The sequence below is a fragment of the Branchiostoma lanceolatum genome, chromosome 13 (genome assembly GCF_035083965.1).
Source record: "Branchiostoma lanceolatum isolate klBraLanc5 chromosome 13, klBraLanc5.hap2, whole genome shotgun sequence".
NCBI lineage: Eukaryota > Metazoa > Chordata > Leptocardii > Amphioxiformes > Branchiostomatidae > Branchiostoma > Branchiostoma lanceolatum.
Genome location: NC_089734.1, coordinates 13,127,095 through 13,153,781, shown reverse-complemented (window position 1 = coordinate 13,153,781; position 26,687 = coordinate 13,127,095). Strand labels below are relative to the sequence as shown.

The following is a 26,687-nucleotide window of genomic DNA, read 5'->3' as shown; positions in this document are numbered from 1 at the left end:
TTCCTCTTTACTGCCCGCATTTCAACACGATTTGTCAACCGGAAAGGTTCCAGAGTAACCGACCATGCATGGTCTGCGTGACTGGTACATGTTGGCTCAAATGTATCCTTTGTGTGATAAGTGCAAACATAGTCGTCACAAGCTATCGCACGACTGGAGTAAATTTCAGGTCATTCGTTTCAGCAATTCTTTCTTCTTTACCGCCATCTTTCAAGCTGAAAATCCGTGCAAAGCACTTAGTCACTAGAAGTGCTGTATCACTCCCACTGAGAGAAAGGGGGAGGGGGGCGCTACTTTGAGCGCAGTCTAATAGACCTGTTACTTAGCTGCACTAATCATATTGTTTTACAAATTGAAGAACAGTTTTACGTACCACGCATTTCAAACGGTCCTCAGACACCTCAGAGCTACGAACTCAACTGCATTCCACACTATATATTAAAAATGTTGCGAACGTTATGTAAGAGAATGGCATGTACATAACCTTCATGGAGGATATTGGGCTGTGACCCCCTGTTGACAGGACAGAACCAACCATGTACCAAGTAGCTTTTCCGGCCCATTTAACTTGTATGAAAAACGTTAGGTGGCTGTTAACTTACTCCTCAAGGGTTTCTCCCGTTCAAAACCATACCATGCCCATGCCTGCGTTATGAAAATAGGTGTACAGTGGCATGAAATATGTATGGCAATATGGGCCATGTTCTATGTATCAAGGCAACCACAATAAAACATTCTAACTTCATGGGATTCTAAAGACGTTGTGAAAGTAGCACACGAAATCTTTCCCAAAGAGAATTTGTTTGGATTTTTGCACACGCCAGAATTGACAGAGTAAGCAATCATGCCGTGCAGTAAGTTTATAAATTCTACGGTCTAGTACCGAGAGTGTGGTGTAGTGTCTGAATGTATGCTTTGAATTCTTGAATGTGTACTTTGCACTACACTAGTGTCAACAAATAGGCACCAATGGGCACAAGCTCTGCACGTCAATGCAGTAGCGAAGAGGAAATTTAACGTTACAGACTAGACCGTAGGCAGTTAAGTGGGAGGTGGTAAAACTGACATCCGTAGCGCTAACTGGCACTTGCAGATAGTACAACACAGTATTTCGCCTACGAGGATTTACATGGTTAAGGACCCCAAAGTGAGAAGGTTCGACGGCTCAAAATTCATAGCAAAGTGCACAAGGAAAGTATCAAAAATGAGTTTGCTTGAGTTCAGAGTAGAAAATGTGTAAAATTCCCGCTTGTTCCATTTCAAAAACGTTAACTCACGTTTACCAGTGACGCCCAGCGGTTGTCATGTAAACTGCAGCCAAAATACAGCAGTGGATCTGTAACAGTCAGGTACAAATTTACGCCGACCTTACAGTCACCGACAGTGCCCGCGCTTAGGATGGAAATTAGGTAGTTAATCCGTGTTTAGTAAAATTAGTACGCAGCCTCAGTTTTTGCAATCACATTCTTCTTTCATATAACCTTGTTACACTGTGGTCATTCAAAATATACTATTTGTCTACTTGTAAAAATGAACACCATTATTGACATTTTGTGACATTTCCGCACTAACAAATAAAAGTATTCCCAATTTAAACGGTATGAATTTCTAAAAGATAAAGCCTTTTGGAACCGAAGCATTAGACCGCCGTGTTAATAAGATCGCTGATTTCAGGGTCTTCTCAAAACTGTCTTGAACACTTGGATATCTGAAGTGTGCATGCCTCGCGAATTGCTGATATTAGTACTAGATCTCTTTAATCTACCCTAACAAAATTAATGTCATAGTTTTATGGTGCCCGAATGAATTATGAGAGTTTCAGAACAATGAGCCTTGAGTATAACCACAGCAATCAATAGATTTTTGCTTAATTCTTGCCTACCCGCATTTTAAAGAACGATTTGTCAACCGGAAAGGACATGATCTGCCGCGAAAGGCACCTATATAGTGGTTTCAAATGTATCCTTTGTGTGACACATGTCAGTTCATGTATGAGGTAAAGGGAAGAAAACTGAATCACATTCAAAATGCTAAAGACTTGCAAAATAAGTGTGACTAAGAAATCTGCATGTGGTCTTTATAAGTAGTAAAATGATCAGCTGATGGTAGAGTGTTCTCTTGGAAGATTTTATCTTAGATTAACTTGATTAGTTAACCAATTGCAAGAAGATCTGAACTGGCTGCAGTACTGGTAAGATAGACATTATACTATCCTCGTATCATGTAACATTTTAATGTAAAGTAAATGTACTCAAAATTACATTTACTTAAAACGCCTGTTGACAAATGTTAATACGTGTATAAAGGGCGTACATCACAGACCTTAAGATACACAGAATGGAAGCTGTTCAAGAATATTTTGAAAAGTTTAATTGATACAACAACAAACAAAACTCTCAATTCCCTGAAGATTATCCTTGCGCTACTTTGGAAAATATTAAAGGCAAGCAAAGAAAACAAGGTATTGGCTGTACAGAGGTAAATACCGGACATAACCTGACCATTTTGCAAGATATTCTTCAACCGGGGGATTGTATTGACACTTAGCTTACTCAGCTGTATGCTTTTACACCTCAAGAACCAGAGTTTTGGCCCCACCATACACGTTTACAACCTACTTGTCAATCTGATCATGAATTTTAAAAAAGTAACAATCCTGTTAAAGTTTTCCAGGAATTTTTGTAAAGGAACTCAAGTTAACTATGGGTTACATTTAAGTTGTGTTCATGCATAGAGCCCTGCACTGCACCACCAAACTGTGATGTTAGCCTATATATATATATACGTTGCCTGCATTTCTGAGTACTCACTGGTTCAATGAATGGTTAAATATCATCTCTTCCCTATAGTGTAGCTCAGCAGTTTTATTCGTGAATGAGTCTGCACATTACATGCAAGTCACACCTGGCACAATTTTGTACTGAATCAGATCTATTGTACATCATCATCATCATCATTTAGATTTTTGGTCCCTCAACATATGGCCCAATTTAATACTTCAAATGGACCTATATATGTGTGCCTTGGGGCAAGCCTTACGATTGAACAGCTAGCCATTTAAAGCTTTCTTCAAGAGATCTTTGTGTTGTAGAAAAATTTTCTGTGTTTTCTCGTAGAGCTGTGGATCCCTTAACACTTCCGGAGTAAACAGTGTCCGTTCCAGTTCAAGGAGTCGTTCCATGAGTCTGCTCGCATCAATGTTCCCAGCCTTCTCCCCAACAGGCGATTGCTGCGCTAGACCCAGGGGTAGGTGCACAGGTAGGTCTGGATCTAAAAAGAGACGGAACAAGAATAATTGGAGAAAACATTTTTGTACCTTCAAGGCTCCTTATATCGCTCATTGAGCTTCGCTGTATAGCGAACTACCCCTAGCTATTCACTCTATTTGGCCGATTTCTACTATTTTCCCAGCGATCGTGCGGAGCCTGGTAGAGGCTAACTGTTATTAACTTTGTTAAAAATTCTCAGTCTACAATCAGTATCAGGATATAAGAGGACTAGAAAGGCAACATTTGCTGGAGCAAATGCAACATGTTTCGCCCATTTCCCTCCCCATGCAAAAAGCGACTGTGGCATAGAGGCTAACGTTGGTTGTATGTCTGCAATGTTGGTATTTGAATGAATAATTGAATGCGCTATCGATCAGCGCCGGTATTCAAGACTTCCCCGCGGCCCGATAGTGTAGACATGTAACAGGGGTTTACGCAAGGAGGTTGAAAATTCTTAGGTTTACGTCACTTTTAGCCAAAAAATTTAAACAATTACTCAAAGCAAGGGCCTCCTTGCTCAAGGCAAACTTTCACGCACTTCACAACTCTCTATTGTTATTGTTATTGTCAACGTCCCGACACGGGATGTTTCCTAAGGTGGGAAACTTTGGACACTTTGTGTGCACTATTGTGTGCACTGGTGTCCAATCTTGGTGACACAGGGGTAGAAAATTCGTGTACATAGCGAGGAAATGTCAGGTTTCACCATAGTGTCCAAGCTTTCAAACTTGTGGAAATCTTTGTTTCCATGCAGTGTTAAAATAAGAAAAACACCGTGTGTGTCGAAACATACCACCAGAAATGTTTTGAACCTTCTCAATTGCACTTAACTTCAGTAGGACACAACAATAACAACACAAGGATGGGAGCCAGGGAGTAGTGAAGTTGTGTCTGCACCTGTCAGAGTAGTGCCCCTATTAACTATTTCAACCAATCAGGTTGAGTTTGATAAAAACGCGCTCTCTCATTGGCTGACCGAATTAGTCCATGTGTATGTTTTGTGGGATTTTTCTCGACTTAAGCTAACATTACTAGGGAAACTACAAGCACGCGGTGTAAACATATTAGCATTCTATAACTGTAGCGCGCGCTCAACATCCCGGTAGGAACTGTGGAAAAGTAGCAGAAATTCACAATCTTACTGGCCGATATCGAGTCCAAGTGTCCACAACAATATCATCTACTTGTGCCATGCAAATATATCGATGGATTTCACCGAGGAGGAGAACATCTCGCCGCCGAAGATGACTCAACGCTGCTTTCTATTGAGGACGCCATTACCGCTGGCTCGGACTTAACGGGTGTGTACTTTTCCCGCGCTTTCCCGCGCTCGAACCACGCGCGCTCGAGCTAGATTAAAAATGGCCGCGGTATTTGGAAAGGGGTCTATTGAATGAACTCCTGGGAAAAAGGAACAACAAAATACATGTAGGATGGAAACAACCCTGGAGACAGAATGCCTTGTGAAAAAATGAGCCTCACCTGGAAAGGGGACCATGAGAACCCTTAGCCTGGATCCATGTGTCTTATCACCTTTAGTCTGCTTCACCAAAAATAGTTACTCAAGCAACTGGATAAAATGTTGAAACAGTCAGACGTTTATTCTGTCTGCTTCCACTAATATATTGAGCATGGTAGCAATCAGTGAGAGGGAACTTCAAAGCTAACAAGCTTTTAAGGCCCAGCAATGGAAGGGACTAGGGGAAAGGTGTTTGCAAATGCTCCATTTGCTGAAGGTTTATCTTAATACTTTTAAGTATACTAGAAAGAAATATAAAAATTACCAGGTTTCCCAGCAGGCAGCCATGAAGGTTCTAACTTCTGTTCTGGAGTTATCTTCTCTGTCTTCTCAGCTACAAAAACAAAGGAATATACACTCATCAAACATTGTGATAAAAAAGAGAGAGAAAAAAGAGAGAAAATTTCTAGAGTCAAAAGTGCTTCATGGCGGTTCACCTTTAAACCGGAAAAAATACATAAGTCCTAGGCTCCTGACCATTTTTTTCTCTGCCAGTGTCAGGGGTTCAGAAATATACAGCAAAAAAAAAACACAAAGCACATGTAAGTGTTGACTATAGCCAATTAAAAGTTAACATTCCCATAATACTTATAATAATTGGTTTATAGGATACAAATTCAAGAGCATTAAAATCTTCCCACCTGCACCTCCACATGCCTGGAGGAAGCTCTGATGAGACTCTTCCCAGTATTTGGACTCCAGTAGTCTTTGTTTGAGTGCTGCAGCTCTACTGAACTCGGCTTCTGACATCTTTAGAACTTTCTCAATCTGGTCTGCCCAATGTCTGACATCTATAGAATCATCACCCGTGATTCCAACTACAGTGTGATGGAACTCTGGTATGACCTCATTGACCAAAGCTGCCAGTCCTGATTGGTCAGATATGAGGACAGGCACGCCAGCCGCCATAGCTTCCAGACCAACCAGTCCGAAGGTTTCTGTACGGGAGGGCATGAGAACCAGGTGGGCCTGCTGCATATGTCGGCAGATGTCCTCCTGGGTGCCTTCGGGAAGAAAAGTAGGGATCAACTTTCCTGACTTGATGTTGTCTTGGAGAATGTTTATACTGGCCTGATACTCCTCTTTGCTGATACCACAAATGCACAGCTGGATTCTCTTATGACTCCTTTCTGTCACCCTGGCCATGACTTTGGCTGCAAGGATATGACCTTTCAACCTCTCTGCATTGTTTACCCCACCAATGAACAAGACATAGTTCTCTTTGGTTTCCCTGTACCCAACTGTGGTTTTCTGGAACAAGTCTGACGGTTCTGGCAAGAATAGGTAGTGAGTTGGTCTCTTGTCTTCAGGGATTGCACAAAAAACGTTGGAGAAGTGGTCATATACGTGATGTCCAACAGAGAAAACAACATCTGCCTTCTCTGCATCTTGTCTGATGGAGTCTTCCTTTCTCCAAATACCCATGGCCTTCTCCTCTTTCTTGTACATCTCTGTGTCCTCTGGTATCGTCTCAATGACAAGACCAAGGCTTGCTTGGGGGAAACGTTGTTCTTTTATGGTTGTTGCTGCTCTGCTGGTGATGCCAGCATGGCCCACAATGCACCCTATATGTCGTGGGAGTCTGGGATAGCGGGTGAGGTGGTCAAAGGTCAGCCAATCCAGACAGGGTTCTCTCAGGTCTCCCTCATTGCAGGTTGGAAGAACGAGCTTTACTCCATCCGCTTCAGCACACTTTCTGTCATCTTCTTTATCCTCCAGAGCCGTTGAGTGAACTTTCCTCCCTGCCCCTGTCAGGATCTGAGCCATCTCCCGGTTGATGGGGGATGTTCCATACACATCATTAACAAGTAGAACAGCTGCGGATTCTGACGAAATGAAAAAAGCAAAAATACAGTTTTCACTCTTTGTAAATACAAATGCATGTCAAATAATGTCGGGGCATCAAAATACTGTAATCGGTGGCTACAAAGTTTAAAACTTATTCTTCCAGAACAAACTTAGCTGTTGGGGCATAAAAAACAAGATTGGCAACATAAAAAGATGTTGCCATGGTGACGGTGGTCTCTGTTAACGTTTTCGTTTTTAGCCCACATGCAAATAAGGACATCGCATAAATCATATCAGTCGATCACCTTCTCTACCAAAATAACACAAGTTGTCCAATGTATGAAAATCTTGTTTTCAGAAAATAAGATATCGTACCATTTCCTCATAAATTATGTAAATGAGGCCCTCTATGCAAGATTTGTGTCTATAATAGTGGCCACATTTACTTAACATCCAAATGGTGCAGAAATGAAATCCCCATCATTTACCACTATGGATTTAAAGTATTTTGCCATTAATTATGCAAATTAAGTATCAATTTGAATAATTGATATCTATCGATATTTATCTCTTTCTCAGTTACATATGTCATGTGGCTGAGAGTCCTATATTAGAATGAGGCTGATTTATTAACTGTCCTCATTAATTATGCAAATCAGATATTGATTTGCATAATTTGTATTTGATTATGTAAATCATCACTTAAGCTATCTACACACCAAAAATTATGATGATCCGTCATTCCCTTCTTGCGTTATTCTCTTTCAAAGTTTGAGTCAAAATCAGCTCCTGCAGTTCCAAAAAAAGCCACTATGGGGTCCAAATCTACAGGACATATTTTCCTATCAAAGAGCTATCCACCACTTAAAAAGCATGACTACAGCGTGTTCAGAAGACGAGATTTGAAAAGTAGAATTTCCCCTGCAGTACCATAGAAAGTCGCTAGGGGGCCCAAAATCCGATCATTACAAGGTCGTCCACAGACCTATCCACCTACAAAATATGAAGACAATACATCCAGGTATTCTTGAGTTATCGTCCCATGGACTTTCACATTCCTGTACAATTCCTAGACTTCTTGCAATCTGCACACAATATAGTAAAAATTTGGCTCGCCCCTGAGGCGTCGCCAATAAACAATCCAACAAAAACTGTGAGTCGCTAATTATTCCATCAGCCTCAGGATTCATTTTGACATTTTTGTTCCAAACCTATACCCACCTCCAATAATACGTTTCAACAAGAGGTCCCTTTGTAACTGGAAGCGGTACAGCGTTTCTTTGTAGTGTTCAGGGTCTTTAAACACATCTTGTGTGCGCTCCAGGTCCATAATCCATTCCATGACCCTGTCGTCAATTTCTGCATTCTGGCCATCAGTGTCTGGGGAAAAGGCCATATAGGTTGCAGATAATGCCATAGTTTAAACCTTACTTCCATAACTAATGAGCTACAATTAAACAAGACGATTTCATGGAGGTATTGAGATCTTCATACTCTATGACTTATTGTCATTAGCCTGCACTCGAGATTCCTGTGCTCAAGCAGTCTGTGAGCAAAGCTTAGTAATTTTGGGGCCAGAGTGTTTGCCACAAAGGTTCACAGAACAAACTTGGACCATTTATTCTATCAATAATGATGATAATAATTTTTGTTCATCTAAATAACAAAATAGTTTGAGTCACACCTGCTGAACGAGAAGCTTGTGCTTCCTGGTCTGTCTCCTTCCATGGGTCTATCTCCATCCCTGGGTCTGTCTCCATCCCTGGGTCTGTCTCCTTGCCTGGGCTTGTCTCCTTGCCTGGGTCTGTCTCCTTCCCTGGGTCTGTCCTCTTCCCTGGGTCTGTCTCCTTGCCTGGGCTTGTCTCCTCGCCTGGGTCTGTCTCCTTCCCTGGGTCTGTCTCCTTCCCTGGGTCTATCTCCATCCCTGGGTCTATCTCCATCCCTGGGCTTGTCTCCTTCCCTGGGTCTACATATATCTCTATCCTTTTGTCTGTCTCCTTCCCTGGATCTGTCCCCTTCCCTGGGTCTGTCCCCTTCCCTGGGTCTGTCCTCTTCCCTGGGTCTGTCCTCTTCCCTGGGTCTGTCTCCTTGCCTGGGCTTGTCTCCTTGCCTGGGTCTGTCTCCTTCCCTGGGTCTGTCTCCTTCCCTGGGTCTATCTCCATCCCTGGGTCTATCTCCATCCCTGGGCTTGTCTCCTTCCCTGGGTCTACATATATCTCTATCCTTTTGTCTGTCTCCTTCCCTGGATCTGTCCCCTTCCCTGGATCTGTCCCCTTCCCTGGGTCTGTCCCCTTCCCTGGGTCTGTCCCCTTCCCTGGGTCTGTCCTCTTCCCTGGGTCTGTCCTCTTCCCTGGGTCTGTCCTCTTCCTTGGGTCTGCCTCCTTCCCTGGATTTGTCTCCTTCCCTGGGTCTATCTCCATCCCTGGGTCTGCCCCCTTCCTAGGGTCTGTCTCCTTTCCTGGGTCTGTCGTTCTCCCATAGTCTTGCCTCTGACTCCCACCCTTGGCAGTGTGTTTTGCATCCATTACGTCCTTTATTGTAGCTGCCATACTCTTGTTGGCCTCATTTAGTTGCTGGTTTTCTATCAAATTTTTTTGTGCTTTCTTGTTCTCTTCTGTCAATCTGGTTACCTCTTTGTTCAAATCCAGCACCATGGCTTCTGTCTGTTTTCTAGCTGTTTGCATTGCTTTGTTGGTCTCCTGTAGCTGCTGGATTTCTATCTTCTGTTCCAGAATGACTTTCTGTGTTTTCTCCTTCTCCTCTGTCAGTTTGGTGACCCCCATCCTCAATGCTCTTGTTTCCTGTCTTTCAGTCTCCAGTTGTGCCTTTACCGTATGAAGCTGAACCTCAAGTCGTTGTGATTTCTCCCTGCCAGCTTGTACAGCAGCTCTAAATTTAGAGACGTCATCAGCCCTGTATTTACTGGCCTGGTCCCCTTTCACTACGGCCAGGTCCAGGCCTGGCAGGATGGAATAGTGCATTTGTTTGCTGAGGGGCGGCAGCTTGTCAGCAGAAATTGTAGGGCCCAGTCCTGGTCAGGATAGAGAAAGTTGTTAGAAAGTTTATTGCAAGTTCTTGACTGTAGGCGAATTGGCTACATGTTACATGAAATGGATGGACAGACAATGATGAACAGTATAGCATTTGACTACTCAAAGTACTGGCACTAAATTCTAAATTTATCTTAACTTCATCTATCTGAACGATGAAATCTTATTTTTCCAAGTAGGCTCATTGATTATTGATATATTGAGGACATCCTATCTGCATTTTATCCCAATGACTGCTTATCAATTCAAATAAACATATTCAAATAAACATATTCAAATAAACATATTCATCATGAATTCATGATGCTTACCTAGTTGGTCGATGGGTACTGCAGGGTCCAGGAAATCAAGCTGCGAGCAGGTTGTCTTATGAAATATTGGTTTGCAGTAGATTGGGTAATCCTCACTAAGACCAAGCTGCGTGCCTGTTGATAATACCAAACAGTTGAATTTGTATCTTAGCACAAAAGCTTACACTAAAAAATGAATGCATCAGATCTTTTAACTGCCCTACTGCAGTCTTCCCCAGTCAGAAGTAAATAATCACCTAGGCCACGTAACTGTGCAGGCAGGTTAAAAGGATTTAAGTTTAAAAAATCATGCTAGGAGGGGGTGGAGGGAGATTTTCTTGGAAATATTATGATTCACTACTGTTCTGAAAAAGCCATTAACTTTTGGGAAAAACATTTGTTGTGACATTGCACAATTTTTGAAAAAAAAAAAGAGATACCAACTGGGTGTCAAAACGTTAGACAAATAAAAGAGACACACTCACCTCTGAGATGAGTGTTTCCAAGCCTCACCAACCGAAATCCTTTATTGGTAGGCCTGGTTAGCTGGAGATGTCGACGGCAGGTGTAGAAATCCTTCTTATCAATCTTGATCTCAAGTTCGGTGTCTGTCTTCACAGAGGAAAGCCTGGTCTGTCGGACAAACAGGTTCTCAAAGAACTTCTTGACTTTCCCCAGTTTGTAGTTCATCCACAGTTCACGCAGACCTTCTAGGTCATGGCAAGAGATATTGAAGATGATACTTCCTGTCTCTTGGCTTTTAGGCTGAGTTGATGCAGAAAAAAGCCAGCGTGCTTTGAGAACCTGTAGAAGTGATGCTGATTGTGTCTCGATATGAATAGGTACGTCTGGATCTCCTGAAAAACAGAATTTCATAATGATATGATATGAGAATACTTGATATGAGAAACATTTTCTATGCTTATTGAAAATCACCCTTCCTTAATGAGTTCTTTACAAAGGCTTAATCATTCAATGTTTACTGTATAACGTGTTGGTGTTTGCTTTTGCATATCGCATGTAGTGATACACAAACAGTAATCTACTAGTTAGACTAAGAACAAAATGCCCTACCTAGTTCTTCTGGAAGGCTGGTGATGTTCTTTTCCGTATTGTTGGCTGATACACGGAATCGGTAGACGCCATTGTCCTGAACATTTACAGTACACTGGCGCTGTTTTGTTCTGCAGTATTCTGTCCATGTATTCAGACTTTTGTCTTTACTATGAAGGCACATCTCAACGACATATTCGTAGCAGGCTGGTTTGACATCATCAACTGGTTCAGGCTCTTTCCATGTCAGCGAGAGAGATGCGTGAGTGTGGTCTGTCAGCTTTATCTTTCTTGGTGGATATGGCTGATCTGGTAATAGTAACAACAGTTGATAAGTACATTTTAGCCCAAGAAACATCCAGGAGAAAACAGCTGAACATATTGTACCACTTGCAATTGACACCCCCCCCCCCACTAAAAAATAATTGAATGTGACACTTTGTGTCAAAATGACAGGAAACATTCTGCAAAATATCAAGCAAACCATTAATTCAAAGATAGCCATTTCAAGACAATCTTTTCAACGCATAGACTAAATTGACAAATGGATACTTACATTGCTTTTTGGTCAGAACTTTAAGTGGCTCAGATCTCTCACCGAAGACAAGCTTGCCCATCTTGTCCAAGGCTGAGGTCACGCAAAAGTGGTATTCCTCATAAGGTGTCAGGTTGACAACTGTGAACTCTGTGATCATATCAGATAACACTTTTCTTTTGTGTACAGCTGTCCACTTTTCTGCGTACGCAATGGATTGCTCCAAACGGTAGCCATCGATCTTAAACGAGCTGACTTTGGTCCATCCTAACTTGACGCTATCATTTGAAGTTTCCAAAGCTTTTAATCCATCTGGAGCCTTAATGCTTCCTGTGAGAAATAATCAGAAATACGTCACTGTGCATGCAATGCTTCAACGCTATAATCCATGAGATAATCGTTCGTGAGGTTATATGAAAGCAGCTGAGTTACTGAGTTGGTTGATCATACCTACTGCATTTCTCTTAATATCATTAGCATATAGCATTGAGTTCAAATACTCTTTCTCAATAAAGGCATGCATTACTAGCAAAAGTTACCTTCACCAGACATATTATACATGTATTGGTTTGCTTTGCTAGAAAAATAGATCTTATAAAGTATTGATATGATCCAAGTAAAAACTAGTAATTGCAGACTATAGAAACCAATTGAATAATTGCATTGTTATGCATTTATTATTGGTAGTAAGCATTTAGTATGGAATTAAAAAAATCCACATATACTTAATAGCTATCATATATAGATTATATATTTAACATGTATTTTTCAAGTGCCACTAGGTACATGACCTGTATGTATAGAAATATCAAATCAAATCTAATTTTACCTGCTTAGCCTGCATATGCAGGTGGCACTTCTAATTCTGATTTATAAGAAAGCTAACTGTTAATTTTCTATCTAAAATGATACCCAATGTCTTTTGATCATTTGTATATGTGAGTAAGTTTTTAGGAAAATAGTGCTTAGCCTCTTCCCTTTTGGTCAGTTAAGCATTTCAAGCACAAGCATTTAACTTTCACCCTGTGACACATTGCAAAGAATTCTGTGATTACCTGTTTGTGCTTGGTTTGCTTCAACTAATTGGCTCTGTGCAGCTGTTTCTGAAAATGAATTAAATGCAGGATGTTATGTTGTGATATAAGATTAAGTTAATTGTGATGGATTGAAATTTCCAATAGGGAAAGGATAGCAATTCAAAAAAGAATGTATGTACATGAGGTATAGCATGCTTTTGTTAACATTACAATAATCACCAACATTACAGGCTGATTAAAGAAACATGCATTTTGGTGGATAACCGGCTTACAACTTTTATTTGGCAGCTTTGTAATGGTTAACAGACACAACTTTTTCAGCCATCTCTTAATACAGTATCTAGTGCGTAGCCCTATGAAATAGAACAAGTATATCTTACCAGAAAATGTGTTCTTCAGACCATCCACAATATTCTGTAACCCTGCATTGGTCAAAGCGTCCATCAGAGCATCTATGGTGGCTCTCTCTCCGTTACGCTTCAGCCATTCCTCCAAAAGATCCATACAGCGGGACTTGTCATCTTGGTTTCTATTGGCCATATTACTGATGTCTGATTGCTTAAATCCAAGATGATATGCGAGGTCCTTCCAGTCTGAGCTCACCTCGTCTTTGATGAAATAGAAGCATATACTGACATCTGCAAAGCAACAGGAAACAAAAAATATTATTATCAATCATTCATAGTATTTACCACCATTCATATACCCCCTCTGGCAATTCTGTTATCGTACTGACTTAGTGCCTGCACAGTTTTTCATCTGAGTGTTATTGGATGATAACATTACTTGGATTTCTTTTAAATGTTCCATCTGCAATCAGTATTGGGATACCATGCAGGTTGTATCATGCATGCAAGGTACTTTCACCTTTTAATGAACATTTTATACTTGATCTAATAATCCAGACCTCTGGCATGTACGTTGACATGGGAGATTGTATGAACATACATACATGTAGCTGAGAGAGAAAACATTCAAATAAAGTTCTGAAGTTGTAGTTGTTACTGTCCCTCAAGCACAAGCCCACAGCCAGCACCATCCTTTTTATAGACACATTCTAACCTTTTAAAGCTACAATTACCTCTTACCTTTCATTGCCAGCCTATCCTTAGAAAGACTGTATTTCGTCTCTGGTACCTGACCGTCCCTGTTTTCTCTTTTCCTCTTCTGCCCTCTACTTGAGAATTGTGATGTACCTAAAAAGATAAGGATGACAATGGATATAACATCTGAAAATAAAGTTCTAATCACAATCTACTGACTTACCTGGCCGGCAAATCTACGGCTACTTAATCCTAACAGCTTGAATAGACTGTACTATTCCTTACCGCATGAAGGAATTGCGCCAACGATGTCGTCCCACACAAGCATATCATTTTAGCACATCATTTGCTCAATATCTATGGTTGGCCTGATCAATCACTTCTAAATTGTGATTTGCGACCTTCATTTTCTTATGACTTACCAACCTATAGTGTAACTATCTATGGAATACATAAATAAGTTATTCACGGTTAGAGTGACTTATAGTTGCATAGTATTCAATAGTCTTACACCTATATCTATTTACAAATTTTCATTGTTAATGTTTGAAATGTTTACTATGAAGACTTAAAAAATCAAGACACAGGCACATTGGTTTTATTTCTTGATGAAAGCAGATATGCAGGTACGGTGAACATTACATTTGTTATCTTTACATTTTCTTATTTGGTGTAGAATGAACTTACTTCCAGAGTTTTCATCTTCCACACCGTTCATGATGACCCGTTATTTTGGCTCAGGCGCGTCTGATTCACTTAAACCGGTAAGAAAATCAAGAGTAAGAAATTGCACTCTGTCACAGAGAACATGCAAACAAGTGTGTGCTAGGTGCACCCATACCATGGCCAAGTACTGTGTGAGAAGCATCAGTTGTGTAAATGCACAATCGGTTGTTTTGACTACTGGTAAGATGGAAACATGTTTGACAGAAATAATTTACCAATGATATACATATAATTAAGTGGAATACATGGATACACAAATGAGTACTGTTAGTACATCATTAGCATACATGTATATTATAAGAAGTCTTAAAGTTCATATCAATATCATTTGCATACATTAATACATTTGCATCTTTTTCACATATCAATTCATGCATGCACTCTATATACCAGTATCCTATAATGTACATGTCACAAGAATTTTTCTATATTGTCTGCAATCATTTGCATGTCATTGGAATATCCTTAGCATGTCATTTGCATAATCTCATCATATCATTTGCGTACCTATATATCTTTAAAATATCATTAGAATTAGGTTCCGGGTCGGAGTTTGAATCTGACCGCGGTTCGGTTTAGGGCACGGTAATCTGCCGGAAGTGCCTGGTCGTCACCCTGATTTCTTCTGAGTACGCATGTGCAGCGACATGTATTGTGGGTAATATGTTAAGGGTGAAGTCTATTTAGACATAAATTTGCGGTTCAGATTTTGAGCCGATCTGACTCGTTCCCAGAAAGGCGCTAGTGCTTCTCCAAACATCGTTTTCCGGACAATTCAATATGGATAGGGCTGCCTTTCAACTGACCGACAGACTCAGTTGACATTCTTTGTGGAAACGTTATTTTTGGCGAAAACCATCATTTCAAGCACCCCCCCCCCCCAAACTGCTATTTTTCGGGCATTCTTCCAAGACCGCTGCGCGGAAAATAAGAGGATAATGACTGATATGGCAATAAAGTTCATCAATCTGTGTGTACAATAAAGAAAAATCAAAAAAAATCTGAGGATATGTTTTACACAATCCCCGATGGCGCGAAACCATGCAAAGCGCACATAGAACGTACGATTCGGGTAATGAGGCTATAAGGCCGCGTTACCGTCATTGCGCACTGATACCAGGAAGTATTCGTGGACGACCAAAACTCCGCAACCGTAAAACGTTAACGCTACGAAGATCCGTCTTTTCAGGAAATATAGAAGATTACACATTGCTATAGAGATAGCCGAAATATTTGGAGCCAAAACTATCTATAAAACCTACGATATGCGTCTAATTTCACGGACTATTTAGCAACGGAACCGGTACCATAAACAAACACGTCTGGGCGTTGTTATGCTAATCGAGACAATGGTCCTTCAACTTTGACCTTGCACATGCAATGTCGGAAAGGTGAACACAAGCTTCAATACATACATGCCCATAGCATGTCATTTACAAACCTACATATCCTTAGCATATGAAAATAACTTGCCGCGTGCATAATTATACCCAATCTGCTGCAGTCGGCTCCATGCCCACTATTCTTGATGCTTCAATTTGACAATAATGCCAAGTCATAGACAAGGCAAAGTTGCAAACTCAGTCCATCGTACAACAGGAAAATGATCATGACTGAAATAAAGGAATCTCCTATTTAAAGTGTAAGAAGAATTCTGAAGTTTATAACCGTGATGTTGAAAGCAGACAAGTGCTATGATCTGCTATGCTTTCAAGTTGAACTTCCGGGTTAAACAAGATTTGTTTTTCATCTTAGGAGGTTTTTCAACGCGACAATGTCAACAAAGACTTATCACTAGTAAATCTAAAAATACTGAATATTCAACAGACGGTATGTGTACTTACCAATCTCCCCCAAATGTCGGCAAACTTCGAAACAAGTTTAGGAGCTGGCTTCAGTGTAACCTAACGTTTGTCTCCCGCCATCTTGGATTGGAACATTTCATTCTACAATAGGGGCAATTCTATATAGGGTGTATTCTTAAAAGTACCTCAAGTATGAAAAAAACGCATCAAGACAAAATCAATACAAAGTTATGTTTTCTCATAAGTTGACTTTCGCGTATATGTATTTGGAAATAGTTCACAGCGTTACCTATATCTAGAACAGAGCAGTTGTGTTATGGTTGCCTCCTGTCATGACGTCACTGTGAGAAAATTGACCGTTACTAAGTAACGGTGCTCCACCTGAGGTTAAGGTCTTAAGTTTCACCATGAGCCTACTATGCATGGTAGATTCGGGTATTTTCTAACATGAATTTTTCAATATCGACCAGCTAAATTTAAATATGCTAACGTCTCTATTAAGTTCACAATTTTCTAATTTCTTTTCAACTGTTACAGTCAACTTGTTTGTCTTTCATTCTTTTTTAATCGAAACAACAGGTATCAATGTAATCTCCAAGCAGATCTTTGGGGCAAAATCGTAAAATTTCATGACTGGGCCATGCGATCAGGTCTTCAGCCCAGTCAATGACCGTAAAGATGTTGCCCCCAAGGAATTCCGCTTGGGTATTAGTGTCAACGGGAGTCTAACAGACTCGTTGTAATTAGCAAGCAAAACTGTTTCAGCTTTACCCTCGGTTGTAACGTTGATTAGCAAGCAAAACTATTTCAGTTTTACTCTCGGTTTACAATGTCAATAAAAATCACTCGTTAATCTAGAAATTTTGAATTGTCCACAGACGGTATACATTTACTTACCAACCTCCAATAGATTGTCGGTAAACTTAGAAACAAGTTTAGGAACTGTCTTCAGTGTAACCTCATACCTTTTGTCTTCCGCCATCTTGGATTAGAACATCTTATTCTACAAAGGTTTTTTTTCTGCCAAGGTCATCAAAGTACCATAAGTATGAAAACAACGCATCAAGACAAAATCAAATACAAAGGAATCTTTTCTTATAAGTTGACTTTCGCGTATATGTATTTGGTAATAGTTCATGGGGGTGCCTATATCTAGAACAAAGGAGTTGTGTTATCGTTGCCTCCTGTCACTGTGAGAAAATGGACCGTAACTAAGTGACCTGAGGTCAAGGTCTAAAGTTTCACCATGAGCCTAATATGCATGGTAGATTCCCGTATTCTGACATGAATTTTTCAATATTGACCAGCTAAATTGAAATATGTTAACGTCTCTATCAAGTGCACCATTCTTTAATTTCGCTTCAACTGTTACAGTGAACTTGTCTGTTTGTTATTCTTTCTTTCTTTCTGAAAACAACAGGTGTCAATATAATCTCCAAGCAGGTCATTGGGACAAAATCGTGACTGGGCCATGCGGTCAGGTCATGAGCCAAGTCAGTGACCGTCAAGATGTTGCCCCCAAGGAATTCTACTTGGGGATTAGTGTCAACGGGAGTCTTACAGACTCGTTGCAATTAGTGAGCAAGATATTTCAGCTTTATCCTCGGTTGTAACGTTAATTAGTATACAAAACTATTTAGCTTTACCCTCGGTTTGCAATGTCAACAAAACTTATCACTCGTAAATCTAGAAATGCTGAATAGTCCACAGACGATAAATAATTACTTAGCAACCTTCAAAAGAATGTCGGCGAACTTCGAAACACCTTTAGGAGCTGACTTCAGTGTAACCTTATACCTTTCGTCTTCCGCCATCTTGGATTGGAACATTTTATTCTACAATAGGGGTGTTTCTACCAAGGTCATCTTTTTTAAAGTACCATAAGTATGAAAACAGCGCATCAAGACAAATATCAAATACAAAGTCATGTTTTCTCATCAGTTGGCATTCGCGTATATGTATTTCATAAGAGTGCATGGGGGTGCCTATATCTAGAACAAAGGAGTTGTGTTATCGTTGCCTCCTGTCAATGTGAGAAAATGGACCGTTATTAACAGTGGTCAACGTGAGGTCAAGTTCTAAAGTTTCACAGTCTAATGTATAAAATATCTAAACATTTCCCGCCGACATAACCGGGTACACTATCACATTTAGAGGACTCCACAACTTCCCTAAGTGCCTGTCTACTGTTACAGCGAGCTTAATTTTGTTTTTCTTTCTTTCTTTTTTTTTGGAAGAGACAGGTGTCCATTCTCCAAGCAGAACTTTGGGGAAAAGTTTGACGGTTGTTGACTGGGCCATGCGGTCAGTTCTTGAGCCCAGTCAGCTACAGTGACCGTCAAGATGTTTCCCAAGGAATTATGCTTCGAGATAAGTTGCAATGGTAGCCTTACAAGCTCGTTGTAATAAGTAAGCAAACCTATACCCTCTGTACCCTCTATTCGTGGGTCGGCCATCTTGATAACGTTACGATCAGCTGACCCATCTTGCCCAAAGAACCAATCGTATGTCATTGTATGGAGAATTGGTGCAATTATTTTAGCAATTTTTGTCAATTAACCAATCGTCAGTTAATCAACAAAATTTAGCTGACAAAGAAATTATCATATTCTCCTTATTGATTTATTATAGCACTTGATTTTCGTTTCATCTGAAAAAGAGGACTGCTTAAGATATAGTGATCACGCTAATAAAAAGTATGTATATTTCACGGGACAAATGGCCAGGTACTGTGTAAAGTACTTTCTTTCAGACCACTTCTATGACTCATGAGGGTGTGGGTATATTGTTATGTCGATGGCATTATTTTTTTTTTCATCATCCGCATCACTTTTAATTCAAACACGTCATCTGCAACAATTAGGCTTAGATGAAAATTTTCGACATTACAAATTTTTGCCTTTGAAATGTTCAGACACATTGTCCACCAGTCCTGTTCCAATCATAGATGAAGCAATAATGATACGACAAGGGCCTTTTGAAGTCTTTATTAGCATTTGAAGTTAAAGCAAGCGAGAAAGCGAGCAAGCAGTTTCTTGTAGTTGCCTTTGTAGCGTTGCATGTGATGAAAGATACGCAAAGTAGCGAATAAGTAGTTTTCTCCTGTGTCCGCACTGGTTCCGGCCCAGGTTGTTTGGTGCATCTGTAACGAAAGGTGACAGGTATATTGTCGTTACACTCGATATATATGCATGGAAAATATTTAAGTATGAAATGTCGCTCTTACAAGGTAGTATCTTCAGTTAGACTAAAATAACACTGTATTGATGATATCAGTTATACATGTAATAGTAAGTGTGCAGATCTTGAGATGTGACAAGGTACAAATTTATAACTTGCTCATCGTCATGTCACTTGAAAATACTTGCAGTCTGTACTTTGTGTAGAGCGTACATTCTAATCTTAAAGCTATGTTGCTGCGACCAATGGCAATTCAAAGAGATGGTCTTTTAAAAACCGAACATCTATCACATGTGTAATTCTGTGCATGTGATGTGTACCTAGGTGCAAGTTGTCAGATCCGATTTGACACAGGTCTGCAGTTGCTGACTCCAGTGGGTGCTGGGAGGACAGCTCAACACAGCGTCGTTTCCCTTATGGTGGCACACCACGTACATGGAGCAGTCGGACGGATGGGGGCGGTAGGTCCCGTCAGGCTCATTCTCGCAGATTGCAGCGCTAACTGTGATGGAAAAGTTGAAAAATAGAATGTTTTCCTGCGGACCAAATAAATTCCTTTTAACAAAGATTTATCCATATTGATTCCGTGGCTTACCAACATTTTGTATATCCATGGTCCATGGTATTAAGCTTATCATTTACTAATGCATAGAATCAGTATAGAGTCTAATGGCATTAATCGTTTTTTCTCATTCTGTCTAGCAGATAGTTGTCGATAGCCTCTACCAGGCCCCGCGGATGGCTTGAAAAAATGACAGAAATTGGCCAAATAGAGTGAATAGTATGCTAAGGGAGTCAGCTACGGAGAGAGGGTCCAATATGCCATTCTAGAGCGGCAAACTGTACCCCTATAGCAGACTAACTCCTTTTTGCATGTTTTTCTGTCTATATGGCCAATTTCTACTCTTTTCAGCCGCCTCTGGAGCCTGGTAGAGGCTAAGGTGTCGGGTATTTTTCCAATATTCAATGATGAGGACACTAACGCTGGGGTGACAGATTTGTTTGTATTGCCATATTCATACTGAACGAATTCAGAGGAGCTTCGCAAGAGTGTCCGTCGGTGGCAAGTTGGTACCCGGCGTTACACCAACAGCGGTAGCTTCCTGGAGAGTTTTGGCAGATGCCGTTGTTAGCATCACAGGGGCCCTGTCCGGCGTTGGCGTTGCATTCATTTACGTCTGAAATAAAAGCAACAACGAAAAAAATTATTTGTAGGCGGGCATGTCCATTGTGAGAAATTCTAGCCATTGTGCTTGCTTCGTCAAGGTCTTCGCTATCATGTACATGTACGTGTAAACGCCCTGTTATACTTTGGTCCCATTTGGAAAAAGGGGCCCCGCCGGGTATTTTACAGGCTATTTTTGTTACTTTTAGCTGTGACCCCTACGTGGCCCCGTGAGACAACCTGCGGCTGCCGGGCTATTTAGGGAGCCGACAGGGCCCCGCAGTGACTTAAATTCGACGCGGGACCCGGTAACAAATTAAGACCTTGATCTAACCGTGCGAGCACCGGGAGATACGGGACTACACCCCCTAATGGCACCGGCACAATTGGGACCAAAGCAACGGGAGAGAAACACTTCCGATCGCTGATTTGCTTTCTTTTTTAGTGTGCCATACTGACTTAAAATTGGGATAATTGTATCACTTCTTTATACATGTTTTGATGCAGATAGCCACTTTGCAATAAATGGAATATCAACCTATAGCACCTAATTTACGTTTAAGAAATGACCAGTTACACCGACCTGTCTGACAGTTGACACCCGTCCACCCCTGTTTACAGTCACATCTGTAGCTGTTGGTAAGGTCTTGGCAGGTCCCACCGTTTTGGCATGGATAGCTGTCACATTTATCAATGTCTGATATGAAAAACATTTGATATTCAATTTTACCGTATGCGAACGATCTTATAGGTAGATCCTCTTCGGAGAAAAACAGTATATGCTAAAACAATTACAACTATCAACAGTGTAAAATGTAACCTAAGCGTAACTTCTGTAAAATGATAGGATATTGTCGACATTCTAAAAGACTTAAATAGTGTGAAATTTTATTTTTGAACTGACTACATGAAAAACAAGAAACCTATTTAATCAATAGCTTTTGTGTTTATAAAAGGAAAAGACTATTGACTTTTGCTGTCCGTAACACAGAATAAAGACCTCTTATGTTTTTGTGTGATATGATAAACATTGTAAACCCCGGAGAGATGAAGCATGTGAATAGAACTGACTTTTCCTCGACTGTACATGTCAATGATTATCCAGCATAAAGAGCTAATCCATCAACATACAGGCCTATTTTCAATCTCTAGTATTGGATACTCACCGATACAGTGATTTGACCCAACCGTCTGGTACCCGTCACGGCAGCTACAACGATAGCTCCCAACAGTGTTCACACAGTTGTGTTCGCAGCCTCCGTTGTTCCTCGAGCATTCGTTGTAGTCTTGGTTTGAATGAAAAAGAATCGGCAGATTAGCTTGATAACAATGACGTTTTACAAGCACTTTGAAGACAAAAAATCTGTTATTGATCTTAAGATGTTTTTATTTCCTACCCATTTCCATGAAATTCAGCTGAAGTTGATATAAGCGGGGCCCCGCAGTGACTTAAATTCGACGCGGGACCCGGTAACAAATTAAGGCCTTGATCTAACCGTGCGAGCACCGGGAGGTACGGGACTACACCTCCTAATGGCACCAGCACAATTGGTACCAAAGCATCAGGAGAGAAACGCTTCCAATTGCTGATTTGCTTCCTTTTTTAGTTTGCCATGTTGACTTAGAATTGGAGAAATTGTATCATTTCTTTACATGTTTCAATGCAGATAAATGGAATATCAACCCAAAGCACATAATTAACGTTAAAGACATGACCGACCTGTCTGACAGTTGACACCCCTCCACCCCTGTTTACAGTCACATCTGTAGCTGTTGGTAAGGTCTTGGCAGGTCCCATCGTTTTGGCATGGATAGCTGTCACATTCATCAATGTCTGATATGAAAAACATTTAATGTTCAATGATACCGTATGCGAACGATCTTATAGGTGGATCCTCTTCGGAGAAAAACGGTATATGCTAAAACAATTACAACTATCAACAGTGTAAAATGTAACCTAAGTTACCTAAGCATAACTTTTGTAAAATGATAGGATATTGTCGACATGGCATGACAACTCTTCTAAAATACTTTTAGAAGATATAAATTTTATTTTTGAACTGACTACATGAAAAACAAGAAACCTATTTAATCAATAGCTTTTTTCTTTATAACAGGAAAAGACTTTTGCTATCCGTAACACAGAATAAAGACCTCTTATGTTTTTGTGTGATATGATAAACATTGTAAACCCCGGAGAGATGAAGCATGTGCATAGAACTGACTTTTCCTCGACTGTACATGTCAATGATTATCCCGCATAAAGAGCTAATTCATCAACTTACAGGCCTATTTTCAATCTCTAGTATTGGATACTCACCGATACAGTGATTTGACCCAACCGTCTGGTACCCGTCACGGCAGCTACAACGGTAGCTCCCAACAGTGTTCACACAGTTGTGTTCGCAGCCTCCGTTGTTCCTCGAGCATTCGTTGTAGTCTTGGTTTGAATGAAAAGGAATCGGCAGATTAGCTTGATAGCAATGACGTTTTACAAGCACTTTGAAGACAAAAAATCTGTTATTGATCTTAAGATGTTTTTATTTCCTACCCATTTCCATGAAATTCAGCTGAAGTTGATATAAGCGGGGGGGGGGGGGGGCATTGGAGAATTCTCTCAATCGGGGCTCTCTCTAGCCCACACATTGCCCTGCATCCGCTATGAGTCATACGAGGAGTTCTAAGAATTACTACACCATGTGAAAACTGAAAAGGATATCTAGTTGGATGGAAAAATAGAAAAAAGAGTTGATATGCACATTTTCTCATACGTCATCTTCTAGACGTCGTTTTAAGGAATTACCACAAAATCGCCAATATCCCGTGCTCCGGTATCCTGTGGTATACCCAACATAACGGATCGGCTGTATGTCGGGGTCTCTCCACCGCATAAATGACGAAGTTTCGCCTTGTCTCCCAACGGAGATAGTTCCATATGAAGACCAGGATACCCAGAAGCCTCTGTACGAAGTTGCCGACAGAATGTCTAGATTCAAAATAAAAATATCATTGAGCCATTACTTCTAAAAGCTTAGTTAATTTCTGTTCGCTTGGCAAAATGGGCAGTTATTGTGACTAATACGACTAATGACCAAAAACTAAATGCTTCACACAGTGCAAATATTGCAATAATCAGCAAGCAAAACGGAAGTTTACTTCAAAGTTAGTCCTGACGGCAGAACAGTATTGTCTGAAAGGCCTACTAGCAGACATCAACAAGAATACCAAAGAAACAGGATGCGTATATAGTCAAAAATAAAATAAAATGCGAAGTCATTTATTAGATGCCATGAAATTTAGCACACTAAATGTGCGTATAAGAGACATAAAGGGTTATAAGGTTGTTATGATATTTGATAGTCAACATCACATATAGACACGGAGGGCACATCCCTAGGAAAATATATACTACGAATCCAAAAATGGTGATACAAAAGCGTATATGAAACAATAAAAAATTAATATTAGGGTAATAATATGATGTTACCTTGTGTTCTTACTTCCACTAGGTTAGGCCCTTGCTTCCTCCGGCGGATGACCGACCACTTATTGCGCCATCCACCGATGACTCTTTCGTACATGGGGTCGGAGTCACCGTTGTGGGGCGATAGACCGATGTGGGCGTCATTCCTGGCCCTGACCTGAAACGTGAACAGCGATCCCGGAACGGCTGGCTGTTGCCATCGGTAGCGATAACTGGTATCGGAGTAGCCAGTAGTAACGATGTCGCACTCTGTGATAGGGAAACAAAACCCATTAGCAATAGATATTATCACATGGCCAGGTGGCGTCGACCAATCTGAAGCCTCCATTGCCCATGTGTTATGACACCATAACACACCCGTGATCATCATTCCCCCCATTATATAGAGGGGGAGGTTATCTTTTTGTTATCATTCGTATAATGTTTATTTGTTCCCAAAAATGTGAACTACTTTAGAATAAATCAAATCTTTTGTAAGCATATGACAAAATAGAATAAACCAATTCAATACAAGTCAAATCTAAACGGGCGGAACTGTACTGTAAGTGGAGCCGCCCACAGCATTGTCAGAAGGACCCCCAGCAGGGAGGAATGATCGATGATAATAGATAATAGATTTGAAAGATTTGGTATGCCAATATGGCAATGTTATCAAATATTATCTGTGGAAATGTTGGTTTTTAAAAATGAAATCTATCATCCTCTGTTCAAAAAGGACAAATGTAAATTCTTAAATGCATTCTTAATAGTATAAGGGATCTATGCGTCATACTGGAAGTGTCTACTCTTATATGGGTCAGTTTGGATAGGCTATATGATAATGACGTTAATGACACGCCTCATTAACCCTTAATTATAGAATCGGGGTGAAGGTATGGCTAATCGATCTCGGTGAAGCTCAGTGGTGCATGGACCTACCCTGCCTCCCATGGTAGAAGGATAATGATGATGAGAGCAATACGAATAACCAGACCATAAGACATGACTAAAAGGGCGCCACGCTAAACTGTGCCACACTAATTTTACGACACGTCCTGTGACGCTTTTTTTCATTGATGCTATTTGAGTTTGGAGAGTTAACAGTGTCCAAAATGACTTGACGAAAAGGGATCGTTGTTAGTTTTTTTGAGCACAATACTGTTATCATATCAATGGAAGCTATGATGACACACGAACAAACGTACCCAGCGTGGGAACCAACAGGCAGTAAGCAGTGACTAAGAGCAGGAGATTCTTCATGGCTGGGGTTGTTCAATTCCTAGAAGGGTTATGTTTTTACATAAAACTATAAAGACGAGCAAAGATACATCATACATAAATTGCAAAACGTCCCATATAAAAGATAGTATAAAAAAACACTTCATTGCAATAGAACACCTCTCAATAAATAAAGACGAGCAAGCTACATCATACATAAAATGCGACATAACGTCCATAAGAAATTGTATAAAAGACACTTCATTGTAAAAGAATACCTCTCGACTATATAAACCATCAATCAATCAGCGTTCTGCAAACTTTTTGATCATCTTTCAATCGCCTCGGCCCATCTCAATCTTGTTCATATAGAAAAATTACGAGACGATATAAAATATTTTCATTTATCATACATGAAATTAAAGTCATGCAGGCCATACAACTACCTAATAGCCAGTTAAGATATTACGTTAGATATACATAAAACGATTTAGTAGAACATTTCTTACCTCACTTCTTCGTAGAAGTAGCCGAAGACAGAATGGCCCTGTTACCGAGCCTTCTGCCGTTAGAGAAAAATATCCATATATATATACTCAATTTAAAGAGTAGAGCATACAAGGAAATGCCAACGTATGGAAAATGGTGTATGTGCCTATATCTTCAACATAAGCACAATATAATAGTAAAGTTATTATATTTTTAATATGTTTTCAGCTAGGAAAAGGAGTACTTATGTTAGAGTTTAACAAAACACTTAACTGTTATTGCAAATTTTATAAGATTAGGAGGTAGTCAATCTAGAGCTGTTTTGAAATAAGATGACGGAAGTGTATGAAGTGTCAATCAAATAGAAAACATTTCAACTATTATTAAAAGATGTAGATCAAATGAACCTACTTCCTTGATACCAAGTATGTGAAAACTGCAATTCTATGATACATTGGAACTTCGAGCTTCAGCATGTACCTTTTTATTATTAGTGTTTATCAAACTTTTATGGGACATGCAGCAAATTAAGAGGTTCCAGATGTTTCCAATAGAAAATATCAAAAGTGTTTTACGATATGTATTTACGTACGGAGTACCAGATATGCAGCCACTGCACTCTGTGACCTACCTATAGATTAACGTTTTCGTATGAAAATTTCTATCACTAGTGTCTATACATAGTTGTAGAATATATGTAGAGATACAAAAAGCCCGCGGTATTTTTGCGTTTCGGCGCATGCGCGCCGGAACGCATTGTCCTGGCTTTTACCTTCAAGGAAGGAACCAGGGAAGCTTGGTTCAACACTGTGTCGCACACAATAAGACCTTATATGGCAATACGTTCTCAAATCCTTGTATAGCCGTTGCCTTATATGGCAAGAGAGCACGAAAAGGCAGGCAGGCTAGATTTGCATGTGACACAGGACGGCGACCGCATGTAACTGCTACAACTGTTCGGAAATATCATTGCATTGTGGTTTCGGACTTTGATATCCTGAAAAATTACCATATTACATCTATTCCACAAGATTGCAGAAGAAAAAAAATGATTTCG

General features: G+C 40.2%; 2 protein-coding genes across 2 annotated transcripts; both read right to left on the bottom strand.

The window, feature by feature from the left end:
• Positions 1–3,049: 3,049 nt before the first annotated feature.
• Positions 3,050–16,231, bottom strand: LOC136447656 (uncharacterized). The gene is made up of 14 exons (XM_066446697.1): positions 16,155–16,231; positions 14,272–14,339; positions 13,630–13,737; positions 12,922–13,179; positions 12,560–12,607; positions 11,526–11,834; positions 10,991–11,278; positions 10,402–10,773; positions 9,938–10,051; positions 8,261–9,607; positions 7,798–7,956; positions 5,430–6,614; positions 5,054–5,122; positions 3,050–3,270 (listed from the first exon to the last, which is right to left on the bottom strand). Exons 2-14 carry the CDS (start codon positions 14,300–14,302, stop codon positions 3,050–3,052), a joined length of 4,509 nt encoding a protein of 1,502 aa, XP_066302794.1. The 5' UTR covers positions 14,303–14,339; positions 16,155–16,231.
• Positions 16,232–20,273: 4,042 nt separating this feature from the next.
• Positions 20,274–25,183, bottom strand: LOC136447655 (EGF-containing fibulin-like extracellular matrix protein 2). Its single transcript, XM_066446696.1, has 7 exons — positions 25,129–25,183; positions 23,948–24,193; positions 23,264–23,446; positions 22,781–22,900; positions 22,181–22,294; positions 21,627–21,746; positions 20,274–20,473 (listed from the first exon to the last, which is right to left on the bottom strand). Exons 1-7 carry the CDS (start codon positions 25,181–25,183, stop codon positions 20,274–20,276), a joined length of 1,038 nt encoding a protein of 345 aa, XP_066302793.1.
• Between the last annotated feature and the right edge of the window lie 1,504 nt (positions 25,184–26,687).